We start from the raw sequence: 26,216 nt of genomic DNA, 5'->3' as shown, positions 1-26,216 counted from the left end.
TGAGGTAGGATTTGACCCTCTGAATTTTAGCTGTCTAGAAGTGAGGTAACTAGCCTGAGGTATCTACACTTTTTCTAGGGTTAATAGGAAAAAAATGCCATCTCCAGTAAACACTATATTCCATTTAATGAGGACAAGATGAAATGCCATTTGATGTGCCTAGCATGAGGGAGCCCAGATAGCTGGTGCAAATATGGATGTTCTCAGTATCTGAAGTCATGTGAGATGGAGCCCACCAGAAGAAATCACAGTCTAAATCTGAAAACCCAGCCCAAGGTGCAAACCTACTTAGCACACCAGATGTGCTTCATGGAAGTGTAGGCATCTGTGTAGCATCACTCCCCAAAATCTTCCTTTAAGAGGTTTAGAAAGGGATTTGAGAGAGCAAAGGCAAATGTGTGATACATGAGAAGAGGAAAGCTGTTCTGGCACAGTGTAACAGAGATGGAATTATTGCATCCACCCCTCCTGCTACCTCCACCCCCAAAATCTGAAAACTTCCTGATTTGTGTTCATCAATAATTAAGAGCCCATCAGCAATACTCAGAGGGAGCTTGCATTGCACTTCTGAGCAGCCAGTTAGTAATGTACGATGGAGAGATCCTCTTTTTCAAATCCCAGGGCTCCAGGCCATGCAATGCTAGTATTGCATTTTCAATTAGCTTCTGAGTGAATGCTTGGCATATGCAGAAGTGAACTGGTACACAATTAGCTTATTGTTCCTTTCAGCTTTGTGCTGAGAGGATCTGAAGGACTGCAAAAGAGAGGGGAGAGGGAGGAAAAAGAAAATAGCCAAGCCAGCGGCATCTCCGTGGATGTGGAATAAGGGAGCTGCTCGGCTCACACAGATTCCCTTGCTAAGTTGGGAGTTGCAGCTGTTACTGAGGAGCACGCAGCCTGGCTGTGAGGAGGGTGTCCGGGAGAGGTGCAGACCAAGTCTCAAGCTCCAGGCTCTTCTCTGACTCACCTCAGCATCACAATGGAGCCCAACAGCCCTAAAAAGATACAGTTTGCTGTGCCACTGTTTCAGAGTCAAATAGATCCTGAGGCAGCTGAGCAGGTAAGGAAGATGAGTTTCTTTCACTGTTTTGAGGGAATGGGGTAGGAATGGGGGCGAGGTGTGTGGTGTGAACAGATAATACTTGTGGCCTAAATGCTTTTCTAACTTACATTAGCATAACTATAGTTCAAATGCTCTGGAGGTTATAGCAATGTCTGGATATACCAAAGAGGGAGGGGGATATGTCCTCTAGCCAGAATAAGGCTTCTTTACGTTGGGCAGGTTTTTCAGTATATATGTTGTACCTTTTCTGTAACTGCACTTGTACCCTAATACGTAATATACGTCCTCAACAAATCAACTGAAGTATATTATTTTTTCATCAGACAAAACATGAAGCTGATAATAGGTTCTTAATGGAAAGATTGCGCAGGAGACGGCTTATTTGCCATTCATTTTAACATGAGAAAATACAGTTTATGTTTTGCACAATAGTTATCACTTCAGTTACCTCCTATATTTCTCAATTTCTTTTTATATGATCTTCTTTATGTCATTGTTACAGGGGTTTGCATACTGAAAAATATATAGGTGAACATATATATGTGACTTATGTCAGTGTTGAAGTTATGTGTGTGCTATTTTAGCTTTTGACTCGCTTCCAAAACATACACACACACATATATATAGCAATACAGATGTCTAAGGAGGAAAAGATATCTATTATTGAGTACAGATATGCGTAGATGCGCATACAGAAGGACACAGGGAATTTTATGAGAAAAGCTGGATAAACTGTAATTAGGTGACCCCATATATGCGTTCAGTCCAAGTCCTTCTCAACATTTGTTTCTATTTTGGTAAGTCTACTTTTAGATAATAGCAGGGGACTGTTATAACCTTCACAGTTCTGTGTCATTAGCTATGAAATTATTTGAGCTTTAGGACAAGTATCTGGTTTCCTGAACATTCTGATGTCATGGCTCTTAAAAGGCAGCCACCTTTACTATAAAATGAATTTTGGGTGACCACTCAATGAAGAAATACTAAAAGGGTGCAGGAGAGAATTGCTGCAGATCTTCTTTTGTCCATAGGTACTTCTGCAAAATGTCCGTGCCTTTTGTGACAGTCCTGCAATGAATTCAAGCAGGATGTGTTCTGATATTTTTCTGAAATCCGTGAGAACCATAGGATTAGGACTTCCCAGAATTCCCATGGCTGTTGAAATGCTGTGGCCCAAATTCTGCCCTGAATTTATGGGCAGTCCTTTTTTGCTCTTGTGAGTTTAGTCCCAAGTGCTATATAGTTTCAGTGTGGCTATGTGATAAAATTAAAGCAGTAAATTCTGCTGCCAGCTACAGTTATGCTAATCTGGAATAAATCCATTAACCTTGATGATGTAATTTTCTACTTACACCTCTGAAAGCAAAATTTGAACCCAGCTAAATACAGATGTTGGCTCAGCAACTAAAAAGGAACAAACGCCCTGACATTGAGGTTTTGTGTCAGAATGGTTTCTAGCTTGAATAGTCCTGGTTCCTCTCTTAAATTCTATAGAATATCAATAGCTTGGATGCTTTAGCAAAGCAACACAAAGCTTTCAAAGCAAATGTATGCCTTATAAGGGGGTAGTCCAATATCATGTAGTTCAATGACTGTTAATGTAGCAAAAGTACTTAACCAAATAAACTCTGAATACAAATCAGGATTAGATATTGATATGAAAGATCAGTTGTATTGTGCTCTGAAAAAATTCTTTTCAAAGTATCAAGTATTGCATTTCTTTAGTTAAAGAACAATAGTAACACCTCTGGCCACAGCTTAGAAATATCATAAATTCATTGGAAGGCCCATAGTATCAGCTCTCAAGTGCACTCACAAAACAGTATTATTAATGATTACTTGTGAGAGCTGTAACAGGACAAGGTATTTGTGCACATAAGCACACAAATTACTGCAATGATTTTCCTGACCCAACGCTAAATGGCAATATTTTAAGATATGACTGATATATGCCCAAAACCTTATTCAAGATGTCTGTAAATCCTAAAGGTATTTTGGAAAGCTCTTTCCCATGCCTTTGTTTTCCATGTACAGGCGGCAGCATGACCCAGATCACTGTCAGACCAGACAAGCAGTCAGTAAGACAGTGATGTGCTGCTGTTCTTGAAGCATTTAGTTTTTTAACTTTGCCTGATCTATACTCAGGAGGACACCCAATGGATTTTTTTATTTTGCTTTGTGTGCATAACTGCACCCTAATGAATCTCCTTGTTTCATGCCTGCTACAGATCAGGAAAAGGCGGCCTACACCAGCATCACTTGTCATCATGAATGAACATGTGCCCCCAGGTAAGTGCCAACATACCTTCTAAACCATTGAACTTGTATACACAGGCTTGTCTGCAAATTGGTTTTAATAACTACATGATTTTAAAAATCCAGCATTAATTTCATAGCACTAAATATCAGATAATGGATCTTGGAACAGTTTGGAGTAAACCCCAGAGAGACATGTAACTTCTGGCCTCCAGATAATGTCAATAATTTCAGGATTTTATTCTCCATGTAAATCTTTTGTTGCATGTGCATGGGGAATTAATATGACCCAGATCTGGCACTTCCATTCACAAACATTTTCTTTCCTTGGCTGGACACTTTGGAGGTCTATGAAGCCTTAGTCCTGCTTCTCCAGTCTCTAGATATACCAGGGTGGCTCCAGGGCTAATTCAACTATGGGAATTGCTTCTGCAGAACAGGTTGCTTTCTAGTTTTCTGATGAAACATGTGATGCCTGGTTTCATTATTCCTTTTTAACTGTGAATGCACTACCTTCACCCAACACTCCCCCTGAAGATTTGCTGTAGGATGGGACCATTTGAGGCTGCAACATACTTTGTCACATAAATGTGACTCCAGAAATACTCTAATAAGCTGTTTAGAGAGTATTATAAGCAAGAAAACTCAGAATAATTAATTACAGGAAAAAGTCCTCAAGACATAGTCCCTTTAAACCATGCTACCTGCTTTATACCAAACTTTTATTTGTAGTGCTCTGCAATGATTTTTCCCATCCTTATCTCTTTACCACCTGAAGCTTTTTTTTTACAAGCAGTTCAGGCTTTTTCTCACTAAGGTCTCTAAGGTGTCTCTAAGGTCATTACTGGGTGCACTGGTACCTCAGTAAAATAAAACCATCTTAGCTCTATTTGGATCTCCACTTACTGCGCTGTGCTGATGGTCTCCAGTAGCTGAACTTTCTCAGAAGTGTGCAGAAAAAAACCCTTTAGAGAGCCCTGCTCTTGGGGTTGGGATCCCTGTAGCACAGCACACAGATTAAGGAGGTTCAAGCATGGCATATGGCTAAGGTTATATTCTTCTGACACTGAGAGTGACTGACACATTTGCTGAAGGGCTAATACCAATCCTAGTTTGGAGAGTAGCTTTCTGGCCTGAATTTCAGGCAGTTCAGCTTTCAGTAACGGTGCGTGAAAGATCTGCCTTAGACTGACTTTCCTTACCTTCATGAGATCTAGAGCCTCTTTGTTGCTAGGACTTAATTTAAAGCAAATTCACCTTGACTGTTGATCTATTTTGCAATTCACTTTGTACACTTTGTACTGTCATATTTCCTTTTATAAACAGATACTTGGTACAGTACCAAATCAAAACCAAACAGAGAAAAAGAACTCTTTTTAATTTACAGGAAATTTTACTGTAAACAGTGGTGCATGTCTGTTATCTCCTTTCCTGCAATGTTCATAATAAATCTTTAAATAAATCATTTTTATTATGAGTCAGAATTGCTACAGATATCAGGCAACTTCCATATAAGCCCAAGAGTTAGTATTCACCTTCACTTACATATTGTTATTTATTTAGATTGTGCCCCCTCTTACTAGATACAGGGAACTAATAGCAATGAAGGTTTTCTTTGGTTAAATTATAACCTTGTCTTGTTCATGAATCTTATAAAAAGTCAGATAAAAATATAATCTTTAAAAGCACCCTCATTTTCCTGCACCTCACCATGTAGTTTATGCATAAGTGTGTGCCTGTATCTTTCTATATGGTATGGTTGATATGGACAAGTGTTTTGAACATGTAGTATGCACATGTGGCTGTATAAATCTGCTGAATACAAGGGCTGCAAAGCCAAATTGGACAATAGCTCTACAATGGAAGAACAAACAGGAATAAAATTCTTTATGGTGTTGGTCTTGCAGGGGCTGTACAGCCTCTAAAATTGTTGTATACCTTCAACTTTCATTGTATACCTAATCCTAAGGACTCTTGACACCTTGCTGGTTAAAGCCCAAAATGCTAGTCAGTTATTGGATTTTGAATATAATTCAGTGGGATGCTGAGTAACAAGTTGCCTCCAAAAAAGTGTAGTTCACCACTGCATATGGTTGTAGTCAATAAAATAATAATAGTAGGGGTGTTGACTTCACGTTTCAACCGATCACTTTAGAAGTGTGATTCCCTAGGTCAGTGGGGAAACTGAGCAGCAGAAAATTTCAGTGATACTGTCAAAGCCACCTATGAAATTATAGCTGGGCTATACCAGAATCCTGTATCTTGTATTTTATATGCTGGAATACTCCCAGTTCCCTCATTAGGAGCAAGCAGCTAGTGAAATATACACTTGCAAGGGTTTGAAATGTGTGTCCTAATGCAATTCTAAATGTCTGGATGCCCTGCAAAGTTTATTCAAGTATATAAACTACTTTTACTTTGTAAAACAAAGACAAGCATTTTCTAAGAATCAGACTTTTCTATAGTCTTCTGTTGCAGCTGCTTCTGATTGCAGCAGGAAAAAAAAGCAGCATTTTTGTGGTATTCTGGTGTTCTGGATGCAGACCCATCTGGAAACCAGAAGACAGTAAAATGCCTTTGTACGTTTCAGAACCTCACAATAAATTCAGTTGGAGTTGAGCTGTACAAATGTCTAAAATAGTTGTTTTCTTCTAAATCTTCTCATCCACCCCTGATGTCTACTGCACTTTGACAGGAAGATGTCTTCACTGTTTTAGGTCAGGCCCATTGTGCTATAAAGTGAGGATAGAATATCTACTAAGGCTGAGTCATTTTAAACCCACGACTACTACTCCAAATCTGCATGAAAAGTCTGCTTGGCTTCCTTACTTCCGAGGAGACAGTGCTAGACCACACTAAGTGATTGAAAGACAGGAGGTAAATATGACTGAAGGAGCTAATATCCAGCCTAGCATCATTGGCTGGTGCATTTTCTCATGTTTACTCTGGTTGGTACTGTATCTAACTGCAATCCAAGTCACAAAAGAGAAATCTCAATTGCAGCAGTAACAATGATTGCAGTGGACAAAATGAGCTTGTGAAGTAGCATAAGTGAATAAACCCTTAACTCTTTCTGTAAGAAGTGCTCTGTAAAGTGCTCTTTGATGGGCTGTATGTCACATCTGAGCAGAGAAGCTAGCACTAGCAAACTTAGTCTAGTTATGAAGTTAATTAACTCTATTCTGCTTCACTTGCCATCAATGGAGCTATATTTTCCTGAGCATCTGATATTTGACTTCATCATATCTAATCAGTTTTACTTTTATTTGAAGTTATAAGACCCTTTTACTATTTGTGAAATGAAATACAAATATTTATGGACAGAACTACAAAAATGTGCAGCATCTCATCCTGTGCAGGATGCCTCCATGGGCTACTGGGGTAATCCATTTGTGTCCTGCTATAACCACGGTTGATCCATGTCTGTCCTTTATTAAAAAGAACAAAGCGTATGCTTAGTTTTAAAGGCACATTTAACTATTATGCTGCACAAGGACTTAACTCAAAAATTGCTAAAGCTCTCCTGCTTCCTCTTTTTCTTGCTATATTATCGAAACCAACAGAAACTGTGTGTAACTGTACACTGAAAGCAACCTTTTCTGCACTGCCATAATATTCTGACAACCTCCTGTCACCTTATCAAGCATAGCAGAATAGATATTAAAATTTGTATAATCTGAAATAAAAGTCTGACCATGCTTTAAACTAGCAGAATATTGTACTGCAACAGCTCAAGATAAAGCTGGTGGCAATGTAGAGAAGTGATGGTTGAGAGAGGAAAGCATGTCAGGCTGCTCAGGTTTAATGCTATTAGGGTTTGCTTTGATCAGAAAACAATGCCAGTTTGGCTTTGTCACAGGGCCACGCAATATCAAACAGTCTGGCTAGCAAAGGCTGTTCAACTTGTGTCGAAGTGTTCAGTCTTCTTGAAATATTAGAATATGCATAAACACTAGGATGAATTTTTGCATTTCTGAACTTCCTATGTATTTGCTGTTTCCAGCTCTCCTTTGTGCTCCGTTGCCTGTTTTGGCTTCCTTGTTTGTAATGTAAATGTTACTTGGTGGTTGGAAATAAGAAAAACATAGGAATGTGTTTTGATAACTGCTGCCTTTTTGTATTTTGTAAATCTCATTTCAAGGCAACAAGGGTATATTGTCACTGCAAAAGCAATATAAAACATGTATTCCAAGTACAACTCAGCATGTCTCAGTTTTCTGAAGACTGGAAATAGTAACTTGAAGATAAACAAGTTGTACCTGTTTCCAGATAAGGAACTTGCTTGCAGCTTGTCTTTGCTCACTTGCAGTTTTTCTGTCTCGTTCCCAGCTGATTTTCTGTTGTTCAGAGAGGAATTCATGCCTTTCAGTTTACTGCCATTGCCTAGAGGTTTGTTCTGAGCAGCCTCAGTATTTAGTGCAGCGGCAAACAGCACAGCCAGATTGGTAGTGGGAGGAAAAACTGTCCTTATACCTGTGGTGATCCCATGACAACACAAAGTAGATTAGAGTTTAGGGGTTTTTAAATGCTAAATTGGATCTAGACTTTCCCTGCACAATAGTGACCACTTGTAGATGTGCTTTTCTAATGATGCAAACTCTACCATCACCCCATCCTTTAGGGGATAAATGTGACATGCTTTACCCAGCATGTGACTAATATTTGTTAGATTATGCTTCTAGGTGGCTGAATGTGTTTGGTTTATATCTCATAGTCACTTTTTTTTTTTCTCCCAAGACAAAATAAACTGGGATCAAAAAAGACCTACTAAGTAGGAGGCAGCTGTTTCTGGGCATTGTAAAGCAGTTCTGCTACACTGTCTCAGGCAAAAGTCTCATTGAAACTTGAATCAGCAGAGAGCTCTTGGTCTCACAGTTCATGAAAACTGATATGTTTTTCAAAAGCTTGAGATTCTGTTAGAACACAGTGCTTACTTCGGTTCAGGAAATAGAAAGTGAGTAAGCCAAACAGCAGCTGTTTCCAATTGCAAACTTAGGCTTCTAATGTGGTAATAAAGCATTCAGAAAAGCAGCACATTAATAAAATCTGTCATTAGCTGTATTTTTTTGTGTCAAACTAGTTGGCTTTTCTATATGCTGTGGATACCATTTAAGTGTGCTGTCTATTTTTATTTTAGTCTGGGAGTTTGAGGGGTTATGGCAATAAGCAGTGAAAAAGTTTTGCATCCCCTCACACCACAGGGCTGGTGCAGCTCAGTGTATATTATCAATGGTACCAGAATGCTCAGAAATCAGGCACTGTTTGTCAGGACAGCAAGGACCTTCATGTTCTTTCAGCCTGTGCTGAAAAGGACTATCTGACACTGTGAAACAATGGAATATATAAAACAAACATTGCATAAGATCTCTTTGGTACTAGGGATTTCAGAACAGAGATGAAAATATCTGTCCTTGAAAATATCCTGCTGTTTGCATGCTGATGTCTGACTGCAAATGTTCGGTGGCAAGCTGCATCCCTTTTTATTACCTACATATGCTATGCTTGGATGCTCTTTCATTTGGTCTACTTTGAATTTATTCTGCATTTCAGGTTGACAGAAGTCCCTGCGACAACTCATAGCATAAGTTTTGAATTGGTTGGGATGAACCAGGCAGTGCTGTGCCTACCTGAAAGGCTATCACCAAAGCAGACAGATGCATTTTTGCTATTTTCTGAGGTCATGAACACATTACCTTAGAAATAGAAACATTCCCTGGGAACATTTTAGTCATTGTGTAAAACACATAATGTGAAACAGTAGGAAATGCATACTATTTGTTATGCGATCCAAGTAGAGTCTGGACTGTCTCTTTAACCAGTCAGTAATGCTATAATGAGGAAAGGGGTCCCAAAACTACTCAGAGAAAGTCAAAACAAAAAGATGTTCTGCATGGTCTGGTCAAAATTAACTTTTCTTCTTTTTTTGTGTTTATTTTTATCCATGCTTCCTTCATTTTCAGTGTTTAAAGGCAACTGCTAGGTACATTTGACATAACACATAGTCTTTATGAGCTTGGTTGTTTCTACTGACTATGGTCTAGTTGGCTGAAGTGACTGAATTCAGTCAAAACAAGGATGAGTCTCTCTTGTTCACTGGAGCCTGCCTTCCTTCTGTGAGACAGGGGAGCACATGATGCAAACATTGCCTGAGAAAGCTCTGGTATGTGGAAAAGCCTGAGTTAGCCCAGCAGACTGGAAACAGAGGTTGGATAGCCACAACCAGGACTCAGATTTGTGGCATGGACATGAAGCCAAACCCATAAGTTTTTCTTGCTCCCACTATGGGTGGAATTGTATTAATATGTTTATCTCATTTTGCCCTTAAATCCCCAACAGGTGAATTGATGTACTTTTTCATTTATCAGTGCAGCTAAGCTCCTAATGTGTACCATGACATTACTTGTTCCTCTTGCTCCCTGCCTCCTGTTGGGTTTGTGTTGGAAGGGTCAATGTCCATAGAACTATCTGAAAGTGAAGGAGGTATTTTTAGAGCTGAACCTTGTACTCTTCATCTGTTTTCCTCATTCTTTATATAAAAGCACCATAGAAACAGCCTTCTTCCACCCCAGGAGATTATTTGCAAATCATTTTTAATATATATAGCTTCATGTTACAGATCTCCAGCTGCCTGATTATTCAGTGTCACGACTGATAAGATTTCAGAATGTTTACCTCTGTTATCATCTCCATGCATATTAACATGACAAAGGGTTATGCCATGGGTAAGAGAATAGCAGTGTGCATAAGTACTTAACCTGGTAAGTTAATTGGACAGGTTCTAACTTCATAGCATTCATAAGGCTTAACATTTTACTAGACAAACTCTAACAGACAAACACTGTGCCAAATACTTGCAGAATCATAAAATGATTAGGGCTGGATAGGACCTTAAGGTCATCCCTGCCATGGGCAGGGATGCCTCACACAAGACCATTATATATCTCAAATAGTTTGCTCTGGTGAGAATTCTAAATAGATGGCAGATTAAAAAAATTAAGCACATAGGTGTAGTTAACTACTTCTTATAGTCAAAGTACTTAAGCAGTATTTAATACAGCTACATGAGTATAAAATTTAGGGAGTTGGTAGCATTTTAAAAGAAAATAAATGTTTGGATCAAAATAGGTCCAGTTTAGCCTGTGGCAAACATTCTGTTTGTATTTTGAGTGTTTTTTAAAACTGGTAAATAATTTTAAAGGTTACTTGAATTTAAGTCCATTTAAACATTGTAAGACAAAATGTTGTGAATAAGTATGTCAAAGTTGTTTTGAGATACTTCAATAATGTGATAATACTGATATTTAATTTTTATTTTTTTTTAACCTCAGGTAATAAACTAAAATACATTAATAAATGTTTCAGGATTTGTGAGGGGGGGGAAAACAACCCAGGCTTTGTCTGACCTCAACTATTTAGTACTTAATGCAGCACTCATTTACCATGGTGACGTGTGCAGAATAAATAGATAATGCAGACAGATGAGAGAGAATCCAGCTTTTAGCACTAACCTCATTATGTTCAGAATATTGGGAAGGGGTTGCACTTAAAGCATCAATCAAGATAGCCCCGTGTATTGAGCTTTCAGAGATAAAATTTAACTCTTTATATGGAGTAACTGAAGTTAAAGCTTCTCCTCAAGATACACATAAAGCAGGAATTTGATGAGTTAGGACTAAACACTAGCACACATTCTAAACAAAACAAAGCCATCAATCGTGGAAGGTTTTTTCCTTCACAAGGCTGCAGAAGTTCAGAGTGCAGGGAGGTGTAGAGCTTAGTTCTGCTCTCCGAGTCTGAGCTGTGTCACCAACTGGTGGAAATGAGATCAGCTGGACCAGCAAAGTCTCTTTTTACTGAAACCAAAGTAGTTTTAGGGTAGAATTCAGCTATATTGGAAGGAGCTCTGTTTCTCTGTTTTCTACTTCTCCCCCTCACAATGCTATTCATGTGTCTGTATATAAAATCATCACTTCTACTACATTTCTCAAACAGCTATACTGGAGCACCAAGAGTATGTCATAGTAGAATGAAGCATAAGGTTACATGCTCACTCTTTGCTTATGTTTTCCCCAAGATATCTGGAATGCAGACGTACCACAGAGAATTAATGTCTTGGCATTATCACCTTGTGGAACCAAACCACACTTGCAGAGTTAGCAGTGCTAAGTAGACAAATGCACATTTTTAAGGTCATGTTTTTCACCTGAGGCCATGTTCTTTGTTCTGATGAAACAAGCAGAGAAGAGTCTTACTGGACAGAAAATGAGCTTGAGCAAGGCAGATAGAAAGTCCAATAAAGCAGTGAACTCTCCTGCATCCTACAGTACTGCTTCTCCTGGTACCAAGACATCCCATAATCTAAACATTTCAGTACTGAGCCTCCACCGCTCAGTGGCTTGTGGTGACAGTATTCCCTTCAAGTCTTTTGGAAATTCTCTGCCATGACTGTTCTCAGGCAGCGGCAGAAAGCATAGAAGATCTGGATGAACTTTCCTGCTCTTTCTTTGATCACCAGCAGCAGCACCTCCGGGATCAGCCACCCTGTAGCTGCAGGACTTGTTCCACCTTATCCATATTAAGATCTACAGGACAGCTGCAGAATCGGGGAGGAATTTAACCTACAAGCCTGGCTGCTCCGAATGCAACATGTTTGTATTACTAAATGCTATCTTATAATCTTTTCTCTTTGAAGTGAAATTATGCTGTTGAACGAAGAAGTGATTGGGGGTGGGAGGGAAAAAAGAAATTTCCTTTTAAAGAATCGTATTTCAGAAGATTTTTTATCCAGATCTACATTAGGTTTTTACTGTCTGTTTTTGAAATACAGTAAGTAGACAGCAAGGCTGTAATTGTTTAGAAATGTACTTTCAAACCTCCTAAAATACTGATGCTAGCGCATGACTTACTTAGGCATTAGTGTGTACAGCACATCTCGTAGGAGGGTATGGAACAGCTCATTCCACAGGAATCACAGAGAGGTGTTTCTCATTGTGACTATACTGATGGAGTTGTATAAAACAACACTCAGGGTCCCCTCTGTCTCTGGTATTTAGTGGGGTTAGCAGAAATTCTGGAAAAAGCCCTTGGAAATTACAGCTGACTTTGAGTTAACAGTGATTGCCTTATCTTTTCTATCCTACCTAGTCATGCTGTTGGTGAGAATGAGATTGTGAACCTCATTTTGCTGACTCTTTGAAAGCTTAGAAAGCCAAACCATGAATGAAACAAACAAAACTGGTAGCTGCATCTTCTTCCTGTAAAAAGAGTTATAAACCCTAAGAAGTACTATTATTAATAGCTCACTTGATTCACACATAAGATTGTACACATATGCTAGGACCTTTAATACATGTACATTCTAATCGCAAACAAGCCACAAGCAGCTGCCCAGGACTAGCTTTACAACACATTCTGACTGAAATCCTTGAGGTATTATTCCAAAAGGAAGGAAACTGCAAAGGCAGCAATAATAATTACTGGCTAAGGAAGAGTTTTATTGTTTTGTATTGGTTTTCTTCTCCCCTGATAAATGTCACTTTCCAGAATGTGCAATACACAACTGCTCAGCTGTGGTATATTTTATAGTGGCTTTATGAGCTATAGCATGCTAAGAAATGTTTGACTTTTTTAGTTTTGGCTGCTGTTTCTGGGTTTTATTTTAGAATAAATTTATGTTAGGGCACTGGTTCAGCTCACAACTGAGAGAGGAACTGCTTGCAGTGATAGCTATTGCAGCTGTAACTCCAATACGATTGCAGTCAATGGGTCAATTCTGAGCCATTTTCCTTCACAACTGATTCCTGCATATGAAGCTATTAGGAAAAGGTTTAAATGTTTATCAGAGGATTGGCTACCATTACGTTTCTGGTAACCATAGATTTTTTCTTCATGATCATTGCCGTAGCTGTGTTTTGATCTTCAACCTCTTCAGTACGTCCCTTGAACACAGACTGAACACAAAGAAAGCAAGCAGCTGGAAAGTAATGCATTACTAATACTACTCAGTATTACTGATAAATTCACAACTCTGGGTAACTGCCTTCTCAAGGTACATAGCTTCCTTTTGTATTTGAAAATGTTCAATGAACACAGTAAGTTTTACACAAAATGATACATTGCTTTGACTGAGTCTATTGACAGAGTAATTACAAACTACTTGAGAAGATTTTTTCTACAAGCTTTGGAAATATTTGGTAAAGCAGTAGCTGCTATTTGCATTTAGTAGTCTGGCAGCATGTTTTGCTTGGGCACATTAATTTTAGAGGTACATTTCTGCTTTTTGAACCTCTTTTTCTGAGTATTTGCTGACACTCTGAGTATTTGCTCTGCCTCTCCTCTAACCTCTCAAAAGCTGTCTTCATCTCCACTGACCTTTTTCAAGTCCAGGTTGGATAAAGCCTTGGGTGACATGGTTTAGTGTGAGGTGTCCCTGCCCATGGAAGCGGGTTTGGAACTTGATGATGTTAAGGTCCTTTCCAACCCTAACTATCTATGATTCTATGACCTCCTAGTTCCTTTTTGTGAGTCTTTTCTTTCCCTGTCAGGTTTCAGGACAGGTGAGGTTACCTTGTGAATGTGGAAACTGCCCTTACTCCGTGCAGAAGAGATATAATCTATATTGACGTCTGCTTTTGTGTCAGAGTAGATTCTGTGTCAGTGTAACCTTGCAATGAGGTGAGTTCTCCTGCACAGCTGGACAAACTTTAAGACACCACACTGCATTTTAGGTCAATTTTCAGTCCTTGTCCTTTGCCTTTTTCTGTACCTCTGTAAAAAATCTATTTTCCCAAGGTCTTCTTCTAGCTTGATTGGCCCTCCAGCACCTTCTGGGTCACCCAGAAATGTTTGCTATCAGGTTCCTCTTCTGCCTCATGCCAGAAAAGTCAATCTTTACTTTTTTTTTATCTGGTTTACTTTTATTTGCTTCAAGAATAAGGAATTTTTTCTTATGTATATTTCAATCGGAAAGAGAGTTTTGAAGTTTTCCTAAATAGGTGTGCATAAAAGAGAATCATATATAGGTTATCACGTACCTTTAAACTCTTACTTTGTATGTTTTGAGACTTGAGTTCATTACCACCAACCTTCTCTATAGCCCAAGGATTTTAGATTTCACATCACTTATCTCACCAGTTTTCTTTAGTTTTCTCACTTATTTTTACTTAAGTAAGCAAATTAACCTGTAATTTCAAAGATGCCATGAATATGAATGTAACTGTCATTACTCAGTTTAGTTCATGCGCAAGAGTTCTTATTAAGCACTGTCTGGAGTTCTTTCTCAGCTGTACTAACCCCAGCACTAGTTCATTATATCCCTACGAAGTTCTGTTTTGCCGATGCAGACCACAGGTTTGTCACAGGATTTGCACTGTGTTGAACTTGGGTGATGGACTCATTTTGTCTGTAGCACTGCTCAGACTCCCTTAACACCCAGCCGAGGTGGGCACTGATAGAGCTCCTTTTTGTGGAGGGTGGGAGTGCAATAGGTAATTTGTGCTGGAAAAGGAAAGAAGAACTTTACTGCTAACTAAATGGTATTCTTTGGAAAGGAGCTAATTTAAGGGTGGTCTAAGCTATATAGAGGCAGTTCCTGACCTGGAGTTCCTGCACACAGTGACACCCTGTGGTCTTGCCGGAGGTTCCTCCCGGCTCTGATGCTGAGTCCATACTGGTCAGCTGCAGATCACATTAAATTTTAGCTCAGTCAGTCATTCCTGGTAATCCAGTAAGAGATTTAAATTGGGTCCAGAAAATGTCTCATCTGAGAAATCAAAGGGGAAAAAGCCTTTTACTTACCTCCTTCTGGCTCCTCTTGTTTAGTAAGTTGTTCTTTGAAAGTTGTCTCCATTTCGTTCAGCAAAGAGGAGTTTGTGCTGCTTACAAAGCAACTAGAAGAAAGCAACTTCAAGCCTACCACTGTTTATATTGTGACCTAAAGTCAATCTTTACATTACTACCCAAACAATGTTAATTTCTAGTGTATTTCTGTCTTGGTTGATTACTTTCTCTGGGGAGACCTGCCAAGTCTGTAAATGTCCCCATATGATGGATGAAGGGGTTACCGTCAGGAAGGTCTGCTCCATGTTCTTTGCTCACCTGGCCCTCTTGTAGAGCAGGTCTACAGAACAGGGCCTCCTGTGCTAAGGGGAGAAGTAACTTCTGCATGGAATAATTTTTCATGACAGGTTTTTCCATTAAGTCTGTTTTGTGTTCTGCCATTCCAAGCCAGGATAGTATCAGAAAATGCCTTACAGGGCTTGCAGTAGCTGGAAGACCACAGAAGTCTTACTTGGCAGAAGTGTAACTCCAAGAAGTCAGACAGGACAACCCAGTGCTTATTAATAAGAAGGGAGAAAAAGAATTAAATTTGAATTCTCTTCCAGTGTATATTTTGAGAAGTAATATTTGATTTGTGGAACTTATTTAGAATTTGTTGTATATTTAACAGGTATCATAGGGATGAAGAATGACAAGTTGGAAACAAAATGCTTAAGAGAGGGATGATTTTTTGTGCTTGTAATAATTCATGACTGCTCTGTGGTAAGGCTGCAGACCTGATTCATCACTGTTATATTCTAGTTTAATGCCAGTGAAAGTAGACTGATTTCCATGAGTCTGGCATGAAACTGAAATAACAAGGTGGTGAATCAGGCACTATAACTCCCTTCTGAGATTCGTATGATATAAACAAATACATTTAGATTCACATTGGAGGTCTGTAATGTCTCCAGTTTCTTCCAAACCAGATTATAGTCTCAGAATGTATGTTTTAAAGATATTTTTATCTGTGTATTCTATGAAAGGTGGTTTTATTTCATATTCTTATAGCTGTGCAGTTGAAAGTGAGTCCTTGGGTACTGTCTGTACGATGTTCAGAGAAATAGATGGTGTTTGGATCAAATGCTGTTGTGTGTGCTGGGAGGAAGATGATGATCATTCTTTTCATTTAGAGGTTGACTCTGAGCACCATCAAAAAAGATTTGATCTAACAAAGGAGATTGCTGCCCCTAATCTCAGTGCTAGCAATGGCTACTTGAATATTGAAGGTGGGAAATACAGAGAGCTATGTAAATATAAACGGGTTAATTTACCTGGAAAGAAAGTTGTAGATGTCCAAGCAGCTGATTCATCCAGCCTGTGGCATTTTATCAGCTACAAAGGGCTGGTTACAGTCAGGAGCTAGCTAGGAAAAGCTACCTTATGATCTCAGAGACAGAGTGACAGCAGCTTCTTGGTGATGGTGCTGTCAGGGTAATGTGGGGCCTTCCCCATACTACATACCTTATCAGAAAACACCTAACAGAACAAGCATGCAAATGCTTGTGTGCATAGCAAATTCCTCTTTCCCTATGTTATTATTAATATTTCCTATACAAATCTTGTTACCAGTGTTCCCTAAAGGGCTAGACAGTAATTTAGATGCTGAATAGTGTGTGAGACACAGCAGAACCACAGTGTATGAACTCTCTTCTCAGCACTTGACTGAGGAGGGGAGCAGACCTTCCAACTGCGTTTACCACAGCAGCCAGGATACTGGAGTTTAATGAAGTGTTTTTGCAATGTGGAGATTTTCAGAAACATATATTCACACCAGGAGGGCTTACCAGGATATTTCTTCTGTAATGAAATGTAATTACATCTATACCCATAGTCAAGTTTGCATTGATAGATACAGGAAAATGAAAACCAGTAAGCAAAACTCAAGCAATTAACTACATAAACATTTTTTATGTTTGGCTTTTTGGACTTCATTCCTTACGTCAGTGGTTTAGCAGAAAGCAAAGAGAAGCTAACCGATCTGCCAATGTGTGCTTAGAACTCTGGCAAAAGCAAAGCATTAAATATTGTTCGATCTTACTTTTCTGGAGGAAAAGTAGTTTTGATAGCAGAGAAAACCAAATAACATTATGCCAGTCAATTCCTAAATCAGATTTCAATGAGCTTGTTTTACAAATACCAATGGCAAATACAAATGGTGATGGTCAAACATCAGTAAGGCAAGCTGGTAGTTTAAAAAATATCCTTATTTTACTGATGAAGAAATCAAAATGTGAAATAACTGAAACCAAATTTTCAGAAAATTTGAAAAATAATCAATTTCTTTTCTTAGTTTCTTAAATTGTGTGGGTCTGTGCTATTTAAATGTAAAGTTTTGAAACAGGTGATCTGCTGTGATGCACAATTAGCACACAGCAAGGCTGTGAGCAGAGCTCTGCTGCCTGCTGCACAAGCACACAAGCATTCCCCAAAGCTGCGGCAGAAGGAGAGAGCCACCCTCCTCTTCATCACAGGAAATGGTTAAGTGAAGTCAGGAAAATGGTTTTCCTTTTCCAAATGTGCCACCATTGAGCATGCTGATCAGAAGTCAGTAACTGGTTAATTTCTTTCACATTTTTTGAGAGAGAAAGCTTTGGTCATGGACATAGTACTGGAGAGATATCATCAAAATTAATGAAATAAAACTGGCTGAGCTATTCCATTCCAACAGCATTCTCTGATTTCTCTCTCTAGCTTGGTGTGTACTGCGCTAAATGCATCTACTTTGCTGTCTCCTGTGACACTCTTTATACAGGGGTGGGCAGGATTTTGAAAAACCTCCACACTAACAGTGACATTATGTTCTTAAAGCCTCTCTTCAGGCTCATTTCTTTCAGATTCAAACCATTCTTGTTTAAATCAAAATCATTCTTTAACTAAAAGCTGTTCTAGGTATGCAGCTCATGGGTTATTTCCATTATCTGAGCAATTTAAGAGTACTGTATTTGTCATTTTTAAGTGAAAATTTAGACACTATGACAAAAAGTAGCCAAATCCAAAGCCCTATCAGCCCCCCATTATTTTTATCTGAAACTTCTCAGCTTTGTTTTCCCAAGGAAAATTCCAGACTCTCTACAAGCTTTCTCCAACAATTATACCACCCTCTTACTGAGTTCCCTTTGTGTAAAAGCTGGCCTCTCTGACCTGTTCTGTTCGTCCAGTGCCTGACTGAAACCCTACAGAAAAGGCTTTTATTTGCTCTTGCCAAGAGGAAAGAAAGCAGGGTACTTAGCTGGATGAGATAAGCCTTTGCCGGATGAGTCCACTGCCCATGGGTGATATCAGAGGCCAAGTCTTTTAAAATAGGTCACCTCTTGCCCTGTGTAGCTGCAACAAGTGCATTAACATTATCCAGTGGGAGAAGAGGCAGATGAATTTTGATTTTACTCTAAAACAACCACAAGGCTTCCCCCAGCACGGCCATGCCATTTGTACAACAGCAGAGATTCACAGAAAAGGCTATCAGCAACATCTAGTGGTTGTCATTCTGGCCATGACTAGTCTCATCTACTTGGTTCCTTTCTGACCTCATATAATGACACCTTTGGGGTTGCAGGGCTTTATATCAGCTTGGCTGAGCAGATGTGCTAACAACTATTCAGAAGAGCTCTGCTACCGAGAACACTTGGGAGATAAATCCCTTGGTGTTTCCTCCATATTTCAGCAATAAATCCAGGGCAAATCTTGCAGGTCTCCCTGCAACAGAGTGAGATTTTGTCCCGAGTAAAGAATAAAGCTTAAATCTCTATGCTGCAAGGGGCTCTGTGCAACCTCTGGACCTTCAGAAATGCCTCTCCTGAAAGAAATAAGACTTCATTTCAGAAAATCTCTGTACATTTCTGGACTGATGGAAATAACCTTTATATTGAAGCATTCATTGATGAACATGGGTGATTTCCTGAGGACACTGACTAAAGCCTGAAACCCTATTTGTTTTGCCAGGTCCTACTCCAGTCTACATGAGGTAATGCTCACACTTAGCCTCAGACACTATTCACACAACACAGGTGAAAGTCCTCAACTGCTTTTTCCTCAGCACAGGTGTAAAAAAACCTCTAAACAAGCTCCAGTCTTATTTTTACATTCCTCAACTTTCCAGTCACTTGGTTATGTACAAATCTGTTCTCAGCTCTTCATATGATTTCTAATATACCACTTCAAAAGAAAAACACAGGAACTGTCAATAAATTACTTCAGTAATTAGATTCCCGTTAGCTAAGTAGAGAAGCCAAGAACAAATTACACTGGAAAAAAGTATGTGTTGAGATTTGGAATATAACACAGCTGTATTGTGTTCTGTGAGCAATGTTATGGTCTTTTGGGGAGGAAAATAGAGCACCACTAAAGTCTTCTTCCCTCCTGGCCCCCAAAAGACAGCAAACCTGTAGGGAGAAGTTATCTACTAAGAGCTGTGGTTTTGTTTCGTGTAAGAGAGAAATAGCTGATCACTTGCATTCATCTAATTTAATTACCTAGTTATAAACATGATAAGCAACTTTCTCATTCTGTATAATTATGACATTTTTTGTGAGCAGAATCCTGACTGCACATTAGTCAATGGAACCAAAGGATGCTGAGATAGCAGGGATTTCATTCTCTCCTGTGAATCAAGTGATATCACAGTCTGATAATTGTTATTTAGTTTCTGATTATTTTGTGACCCCTCTGAAGAGGAATTTATGCCCAAAGAGTGCAACTTGTAACTGTCAGTGGATCTGAGAGGGTAATACATTGCTTTTTTAACTTCTTTAGGTGGACATGCCTGATTTGCAGTACCTGATTGATGATCTTCTTTCTTACATTGTATCTTCCATTCTCATTGTACATCCCGTTGTCACTGAGATATTCTACATGGAATCTCTTGATGCCAGAACTGTTGCAGTGAGAGCATCAATTCCCACATGTATCGATTCACAAAAGGAGACTTTGTTGCATATGCTTTCATTATTGTATTTAGACTGCTTTCAAATTGTTATAATTTACACTGGAAAAACACTATTTGTCTAAGGAAAAATGTTCACACAACTATTAATGTAATGCTTCAGTTAGACCAGGATGGCTTTAAGTATGTCCTTAGGCAGAGATCTCTTGACTGAACTCCAGCCCACACTGCACTCCAGTTCTGCTCTCTGTCACCACTAAATTCCCCCTTTTATTTCTGCTGCAACATCATTACCCCCATCTCTCAGTACTACCTCAGCTACACACAAGCACTTCTATCTTCTTTCCATGTCTCTCTTGTCTTTCATCTTTTCTTCCTCCTCTGCACAAAGATTTTATTTTCTACTCTCTGTCTCAGTCTGTGGCACTCTGGAATTTCAGCTTCCCTCGTTCCCATTCCTTGTCACTGCTCCTTAAAATCTATATGCTCCATTGAGTCTTATCCATCAAAATGCCTGTCAAAAATAAGCATGCAATGGTCTTTCTGTCCTCAAAAATTAATGCACGTCAAAATGCACTGTTCATCAAATGGCATCTCCAACCAGCTCTACCCTTCACTTCATCTCATAACTCACTTGAAACACTTCCTGTCTGCTGCTTCAAGTCTGTCTTTTTTGCTCCTCTAGGTTTATTTCAAGTCTTTCTTTAGTAGATTTGAAAAACTGTTTTTTAGTGTGATTTTGTAAGTCATTCTTAATTTTCCATGTTGTCTGATGCTATTCACTGGCACTATTTGCCCTTTGGATATGAATGATTTCTCTAACTTCATACAATACCAGTTCTTGTTCAAGAAGTTGTCTGTCATATGAGGGATGCTACATGAAAGGAAAGGCTGGAAGCTTTCTAGTTCTGTTAGTGTAATGCCACCCCACGAAGGACACTAAATGTGCAAGTCAAATGGGTTGGAGTTGTGCACATGCTTAGGAACAAGACCTGAAATCTGACAAGGCTTCTGATTGCAGTTTTTGTTCATTATACAAGCGTCAGCTTGGATTTACAAAGCATATTTTTCATTTGGGCAATTTTGGGGTTTCAGGAAGGAATGGGACATAACTCATTTTTCATTGTTCTCTGCTGCAGGTTCCTGACTTTTTCAAATTTCAGCCTCCAAACTAAATCCTGAGCTAAAAACAATCCAGTATTGAATCCCTGAAGTCCGTGTCTGTTTGGTACACAACTAATAAGAAAGATTCCAAGAGCAGAAGTAATAACCCATTTAGCAAGCCTAACTTCGTACTCCAAAGTGCTTTACAAGGTGCATAGGCACTGCTATATTTAAATAGGCACTGCTGTACTTATTTACAGGTAGGGAAGTCAAGGAAGAGATTAGTCACCTTACCAAAGTTCATACAAATGTCAATGGCAGGAACTTGCCTCCTGATTGTCCTGTCTAATTCTGTACCTGTGGGACCATGCTTTAGTAATCAGCACTGTTTTCAGCTACACTTTTAACTTTGAGTATAAGTCTTTTGAATGTCTTTCATATAAAGGTAACGGGAAATATATACACTGAAAAAAATCAGTAAGTCAGTTAATGTTTGCAAGATGCGCAGATAGAATGGTAAAGAATACAATAGAAAATGCAATCCATCTCTCTGGACTGACTCATCCCTTCACGCACAGCACGGTACAGAACAAGTTAGATAAAATTATATTGTCTAGACCTAATTCTTCCCTCAGATCTACATTTAGAGATCTGCCACACCTCAGTGGAAATTGCACAGAGAGCCCTCCAAGTGGAAATTTCAGAAGGGGTGCTGGTACAGTGAGAGATTGACCTCTCTGTGTTTAAAGGCATTTTCTTTTAGAGCTCTAAACTACTGTCCATCAAAGATCTTACATGATCTTTATCAAGTATTTGGGACATCAACATCAGAAAACAGACACCTTCTGGCCATTAACTACCCCAAGACAACAGAAAAATAAGTGGATCTCATGCAAAAACTGGTTAAGTGCAATGGTTAGAAAGATCCTTGACCCTCCTCTGTTACATATGATTTTACTTTATTGTTCAGACAGGTACTCAGAGACACTTATTTTAGTTAGAAATTTCTGCCATGCCTACAGTCCAAAGCAAATTAAGAGAAGAAAAGTAAGTAGTTTCAGGAAAAAATTCAATCCAGTAATGTCATGAAATTTTTAATATGATTGATTAGTCTTTGTTAAGCTTCAGTTTGCTAATTTTAAATATTGCTGTAAAGCACTCTTTCCCAACAGTATTGGTATGCTGATAACTTAACTGAGATGAAATTCTTATTATTTGAGTCCAGTAGAGATGATTGTAAGCTTCTTGTACACTATTTGGCAACCAGGTCTTTTCTGACCATAGAAGAAAGCACAGTCCCTGGACAAAACAGGGGCAAAATATATGCCCATAGCCACCAGTGAGCACAGAGCCCTGCTGAGAGCCTGGCCAAAGGACCCGCTGGTAGAGGCACTCCATCACTTGCTGTAATTCGAAGACAAAAAATGGGAGTTAAGTGCTTTAGACTCAGTGCTTGTGTCTAAATGCTAATCAGGGCCTCTGATTTTCTGAGACAGACAAAGCCAAAAGAAAAGCTGTAAATCAAAAGAGTATTTTATTATTTACAATAGTTCTGTAGGGTTCAGGGCAGAGTCCCAAGGGTAAGTGTTGAGAAACTCTTTTGTACTAACTTTTCTCTTTTCATGTCTTTTCTTCCACTAGAAAAAGATGAGAAAAGAACAAGTATCTCACAGGCAGAGGTAAGTGATGTGGGGTTTTTTATTTAAACATATTTATTGTTATAATAGGTCCATGGCTAAAACCCCTTTGAAACTCACTGATTTATCCTTGTTAATGTTTTCATTTGCATTATCACACCATCTTTAGTAACACAGCCTTTTAGGAACCATCACTTTCAAACAAGGGCTGTGTAAAGATGTGCTGTGTTTCAGCTTGACCGGCTTTCTCTTCTCCCTCTAGCAGGGAACTAGGAAAGTCAAATTTCCCTTCTGCCTTGCTTCCATGCCCTGGCAAATCACAGCAAACTTGGCTCAAGGTGACCCTGTCAGTTCACCTCATCCAGCATTGCTTTGGATCTGCAGATCACTGCTGGTCAACAAAAGCATTGCAGATTCCTCTCTTCCCATCATTTGCCAAGCCTGCAGCAGGAAGTGCATTGATGTTGCTTGCAGATGAGTTAAAAGTTAGCTCCTCTGATCTCATTTTCTAACCTCCTTTTACATAGTTCCTTCAATTACCTGATCTCTTTCTCCTTCACCCGTTGCTCAGACAAGCAGGCAGACCTTTAAATAGCAGTAGGAGTTATTGATTGGTTCAAATTTGGACTGCAATACAGACTTATAAAGATTTACTGGGTCTAGGATCAACAAACTATCCCACAGTGTTTATAAATAGTTTTCTCTTTCAAAAGAAGACAATATTTTATTTATAAATCTCATGGTTCCATCCATTGTGATAAGGCAATAGTATTGGCCACTTCTGTGAAAGTGGTTTTCTTAAGAGCTGTCTCAAATGTTCCTTGAAGAAATAGATCTAATTTAAATTCACAGACTATATAACAGCTTAAGTACCCAGGGAAAAGGGAATTTTTAGCAAATATTTGCAAAAAGGCAACATCATTATGACCAAATACAAGCAGGAATTGATTATATGACAAAAACCAAAATTTGCTCACACACAGCCTTTTTTTAACCTTTGTCTTAGAAAAAGCAGTTAAACTGGTATAATATTGGACACCAGTTTATCTGCTTTCATTTTGCAAAAGTTGCTCTGCCTTAGCACTGGAATGTATTCCAGTTAATTTTTGCTAACTATATATTGATATAATTGACTACTAATACCATATGTTTAATTTTACTACCATTATTTTGGAATAATTTATCTTTCGTGCATAGGTGTGATTTTGAGGCCAGAAAAAGTTAAACTATGTCTAAATATGCCACTTAAATCAGGTCCAGTCAGATACTGAGTGATAGGTTGCTGAAAACATAGAAAAAGTACAGGGGAGAGATTGTCCATTTATTTATGTAAAAGTTTACATGTTAATAATTTCAGTAGTACCTTACATAAATACTTATAACCATTCATTACAACATATTTAATTGGAATACTGGTTAATGTAACTCTTGAAAATATGTTAATATATGTAAATGTTTATTTGCCTGTTAAAAGCACAGGCTATCTTAATTTTATGCTTAATGACATTTTTTTTAAGAGTGAAGGTAATTTTCAGTACTATTGGATCTGTTTTGCCTGGAGCCATAAAGGTTGCCCATTAAACACATATTTTGCCTATCTAATGGAAGCCATGAAATCCTGGGAGCTGGCATCAATTTATGCACTATAATTTTCTTAGTAAGTTCCCAGATTGGTTCGTGCATCCTCTGAAAGACCCAGAGCTGCCATGAACATAAAACTCTCCCTGTGCCCATCTCTTACTGCCTCTCTCTGTGTTTTGTCCTTCCCCAGTCCCAGAGTGCCTCTCCCAAGCAGAGGAAGCAGAGTGTCTTCACCCCGCCTGCCCTCAAAGGTACTGTGCAGGTACTGTCTCTGCCTCTTGAGCCGTAGCTCTGTGAGTTCTCTCACAAAGGAAGCAGCACAGCTGTGAGAGGTTCATGCTTAGCCATCGCTGTTTTGATGCTTTGAATTGACTATCTGCTGTTGACCATCTGCCTGATACTGACCATCCATTTACCCTCACCACAGAATTGTGCAGCAGTGGCAGTTTGATTGATTGATTGATTGATTTATTAAGCTTCTTTTTGCAATCTTGATACTTTTATTAATTTGATGTAACCAATAATTCAATGCCAAACTTTGAAGTGAACTCCTTGAATACATAAGTTTTACCGATGCAGGCCCCATACAACTCTCTGTTTCTTATTTAAACCACCCCCATATATTCTGCTTCCCTTTCCAAGCAGCTGTGGAAAGGAGAATAACCAATACTGTGGCCTGGTTATCTGATCATAGGAAGTGTGAAGCCAGCCTTTCTCATGAAGATAAGGAGAAATGCGAAATCCCGATAAACATTTTAAAGGGCTTATATGCTTTTTAGGAATGAATGTAAAAGCAGCAGGAATATTAGCTGGGATCAGATCAGCTAATTTTAGCAAGGCTCAAATGACTGAGCAGAATTTGAGTTGACGGTGCTTGCAGTGAAGCAAGATCTCTAGTGATTCACCAGTACTTCTGGCTGACACTTCTCAGAGCAGGATTTTTTTCAGACTGCAGACCAAAGGCTATCCTGCCAGGTGTCTCTTGGTAGATAATGACTATCCTCAATTTCCATTCCTTCTGCTTAACAGAATTTATTACCTGGCAAAAAAAGGCAGGATATCTGATTTGTATTGTCAAATACCGCCAGTATCATTAAGTAATTTACTGCGTCAGCCAGTTCTATTGTATCTCATTCTGTAGCTTCATCTCTCCAGTACTTATCTTAGCAACAGTTAAAACGTCATTCAGGTGTTGCACAAGATTTACTATCTGTTTGTCAAAATTGGCTAGAGTTTGAGTACTGGATATTAGAAATAATCTTATTACAGACAATTGTAATAATCTGTGGAAGGAAGAAGCTTTGCACGAGTAGCAACAATACCTGTTGATTTCACTGCTGTGTTATTCTGCTGTACAAGCCTAAAGTAAACATTGTGCAAATGAAGTATGAAATAGGTTCTTATATCTCCTCTATAAACTGCAGCCTACTTAGTGTTACCTTTAATACCCTGCTGAGACCTGGGGAAGCACCTGGCATAGCTTGCTTCTACATCAACTTAATTCCCAGGGAAGGGTAGGAAAGTGTGTAATTCAAGATAGATCACAACTAGGATGAAACGTCTTGCAAGCAGAGCAAAGCAGAGCACAAAATGTCTCTCCTCAATACTTTAACACCCTAGCCTACACAGTATTCCTAGACACAGAGGTGAACACCTGCAAGTTGACAACCCTTCCTGTAAACAGGCTGGATCGCTCCAGATTTCCCATGCTGTAACTGTCATAAAAACTACCATTTTTATTTAAAAATTACACAAAGTAGAAAATACATTATTCCTTCCTCTTTACTGTTACGAAAACATGAATTTTATTTTGTTTACATTAAGACATTAGGAGGCAAGTATGTAACAATGTGAAATACACAATGCTATGAAAGCA

General features: G+C 38.9%; 1 protein-coding gene across 1 annotated transcript in view; it reads left to right on the top strand.

Moving 5' to 3' along the window:
* The first annotated feature begins 815 nt into the window (after window positions 1-815).
* Window positions 816-26,216, top strand: part of PPP1R1C (protein phosphatase 1 regulatory inhibitor subunit 1C) — a 50,443-nt gene continuing 25,042 nt past the window's right edge. Inside the window, 5 exon segments of the mRNA XM_005152750.4 lie at window positions 816-948; window positions 951-1,060; window positions 3,292-3,352; window positions 22,764-22,801; window positions 24,531-24,591. Coding sequence (XP_005152807.2) covers window positions 816-948; window positions 951-1,060; window positions 3,292-3,352; window positions 22,764-22,801; window positions 24,531-24,591 — 403 coding nt within the window.

Source organism: Melopsittacus undulatus, chromosome 8 (assembly GCF_012275295.1).
Source record: "Melopsittacus undulatus isolate bMelUnd1 chromosome 8, bMelUnd1.mat.Z, whole genome shotgun sequence".
NCBI lineage: Eukaryota > Metazoa > Chordata > Aves > Psittaciformes > Psittaculidae > Melopsittacus > Melopsittacus undulatus.
This window is presented reverse-complemented; position numbering and strand designations above follow the sequence as displayed.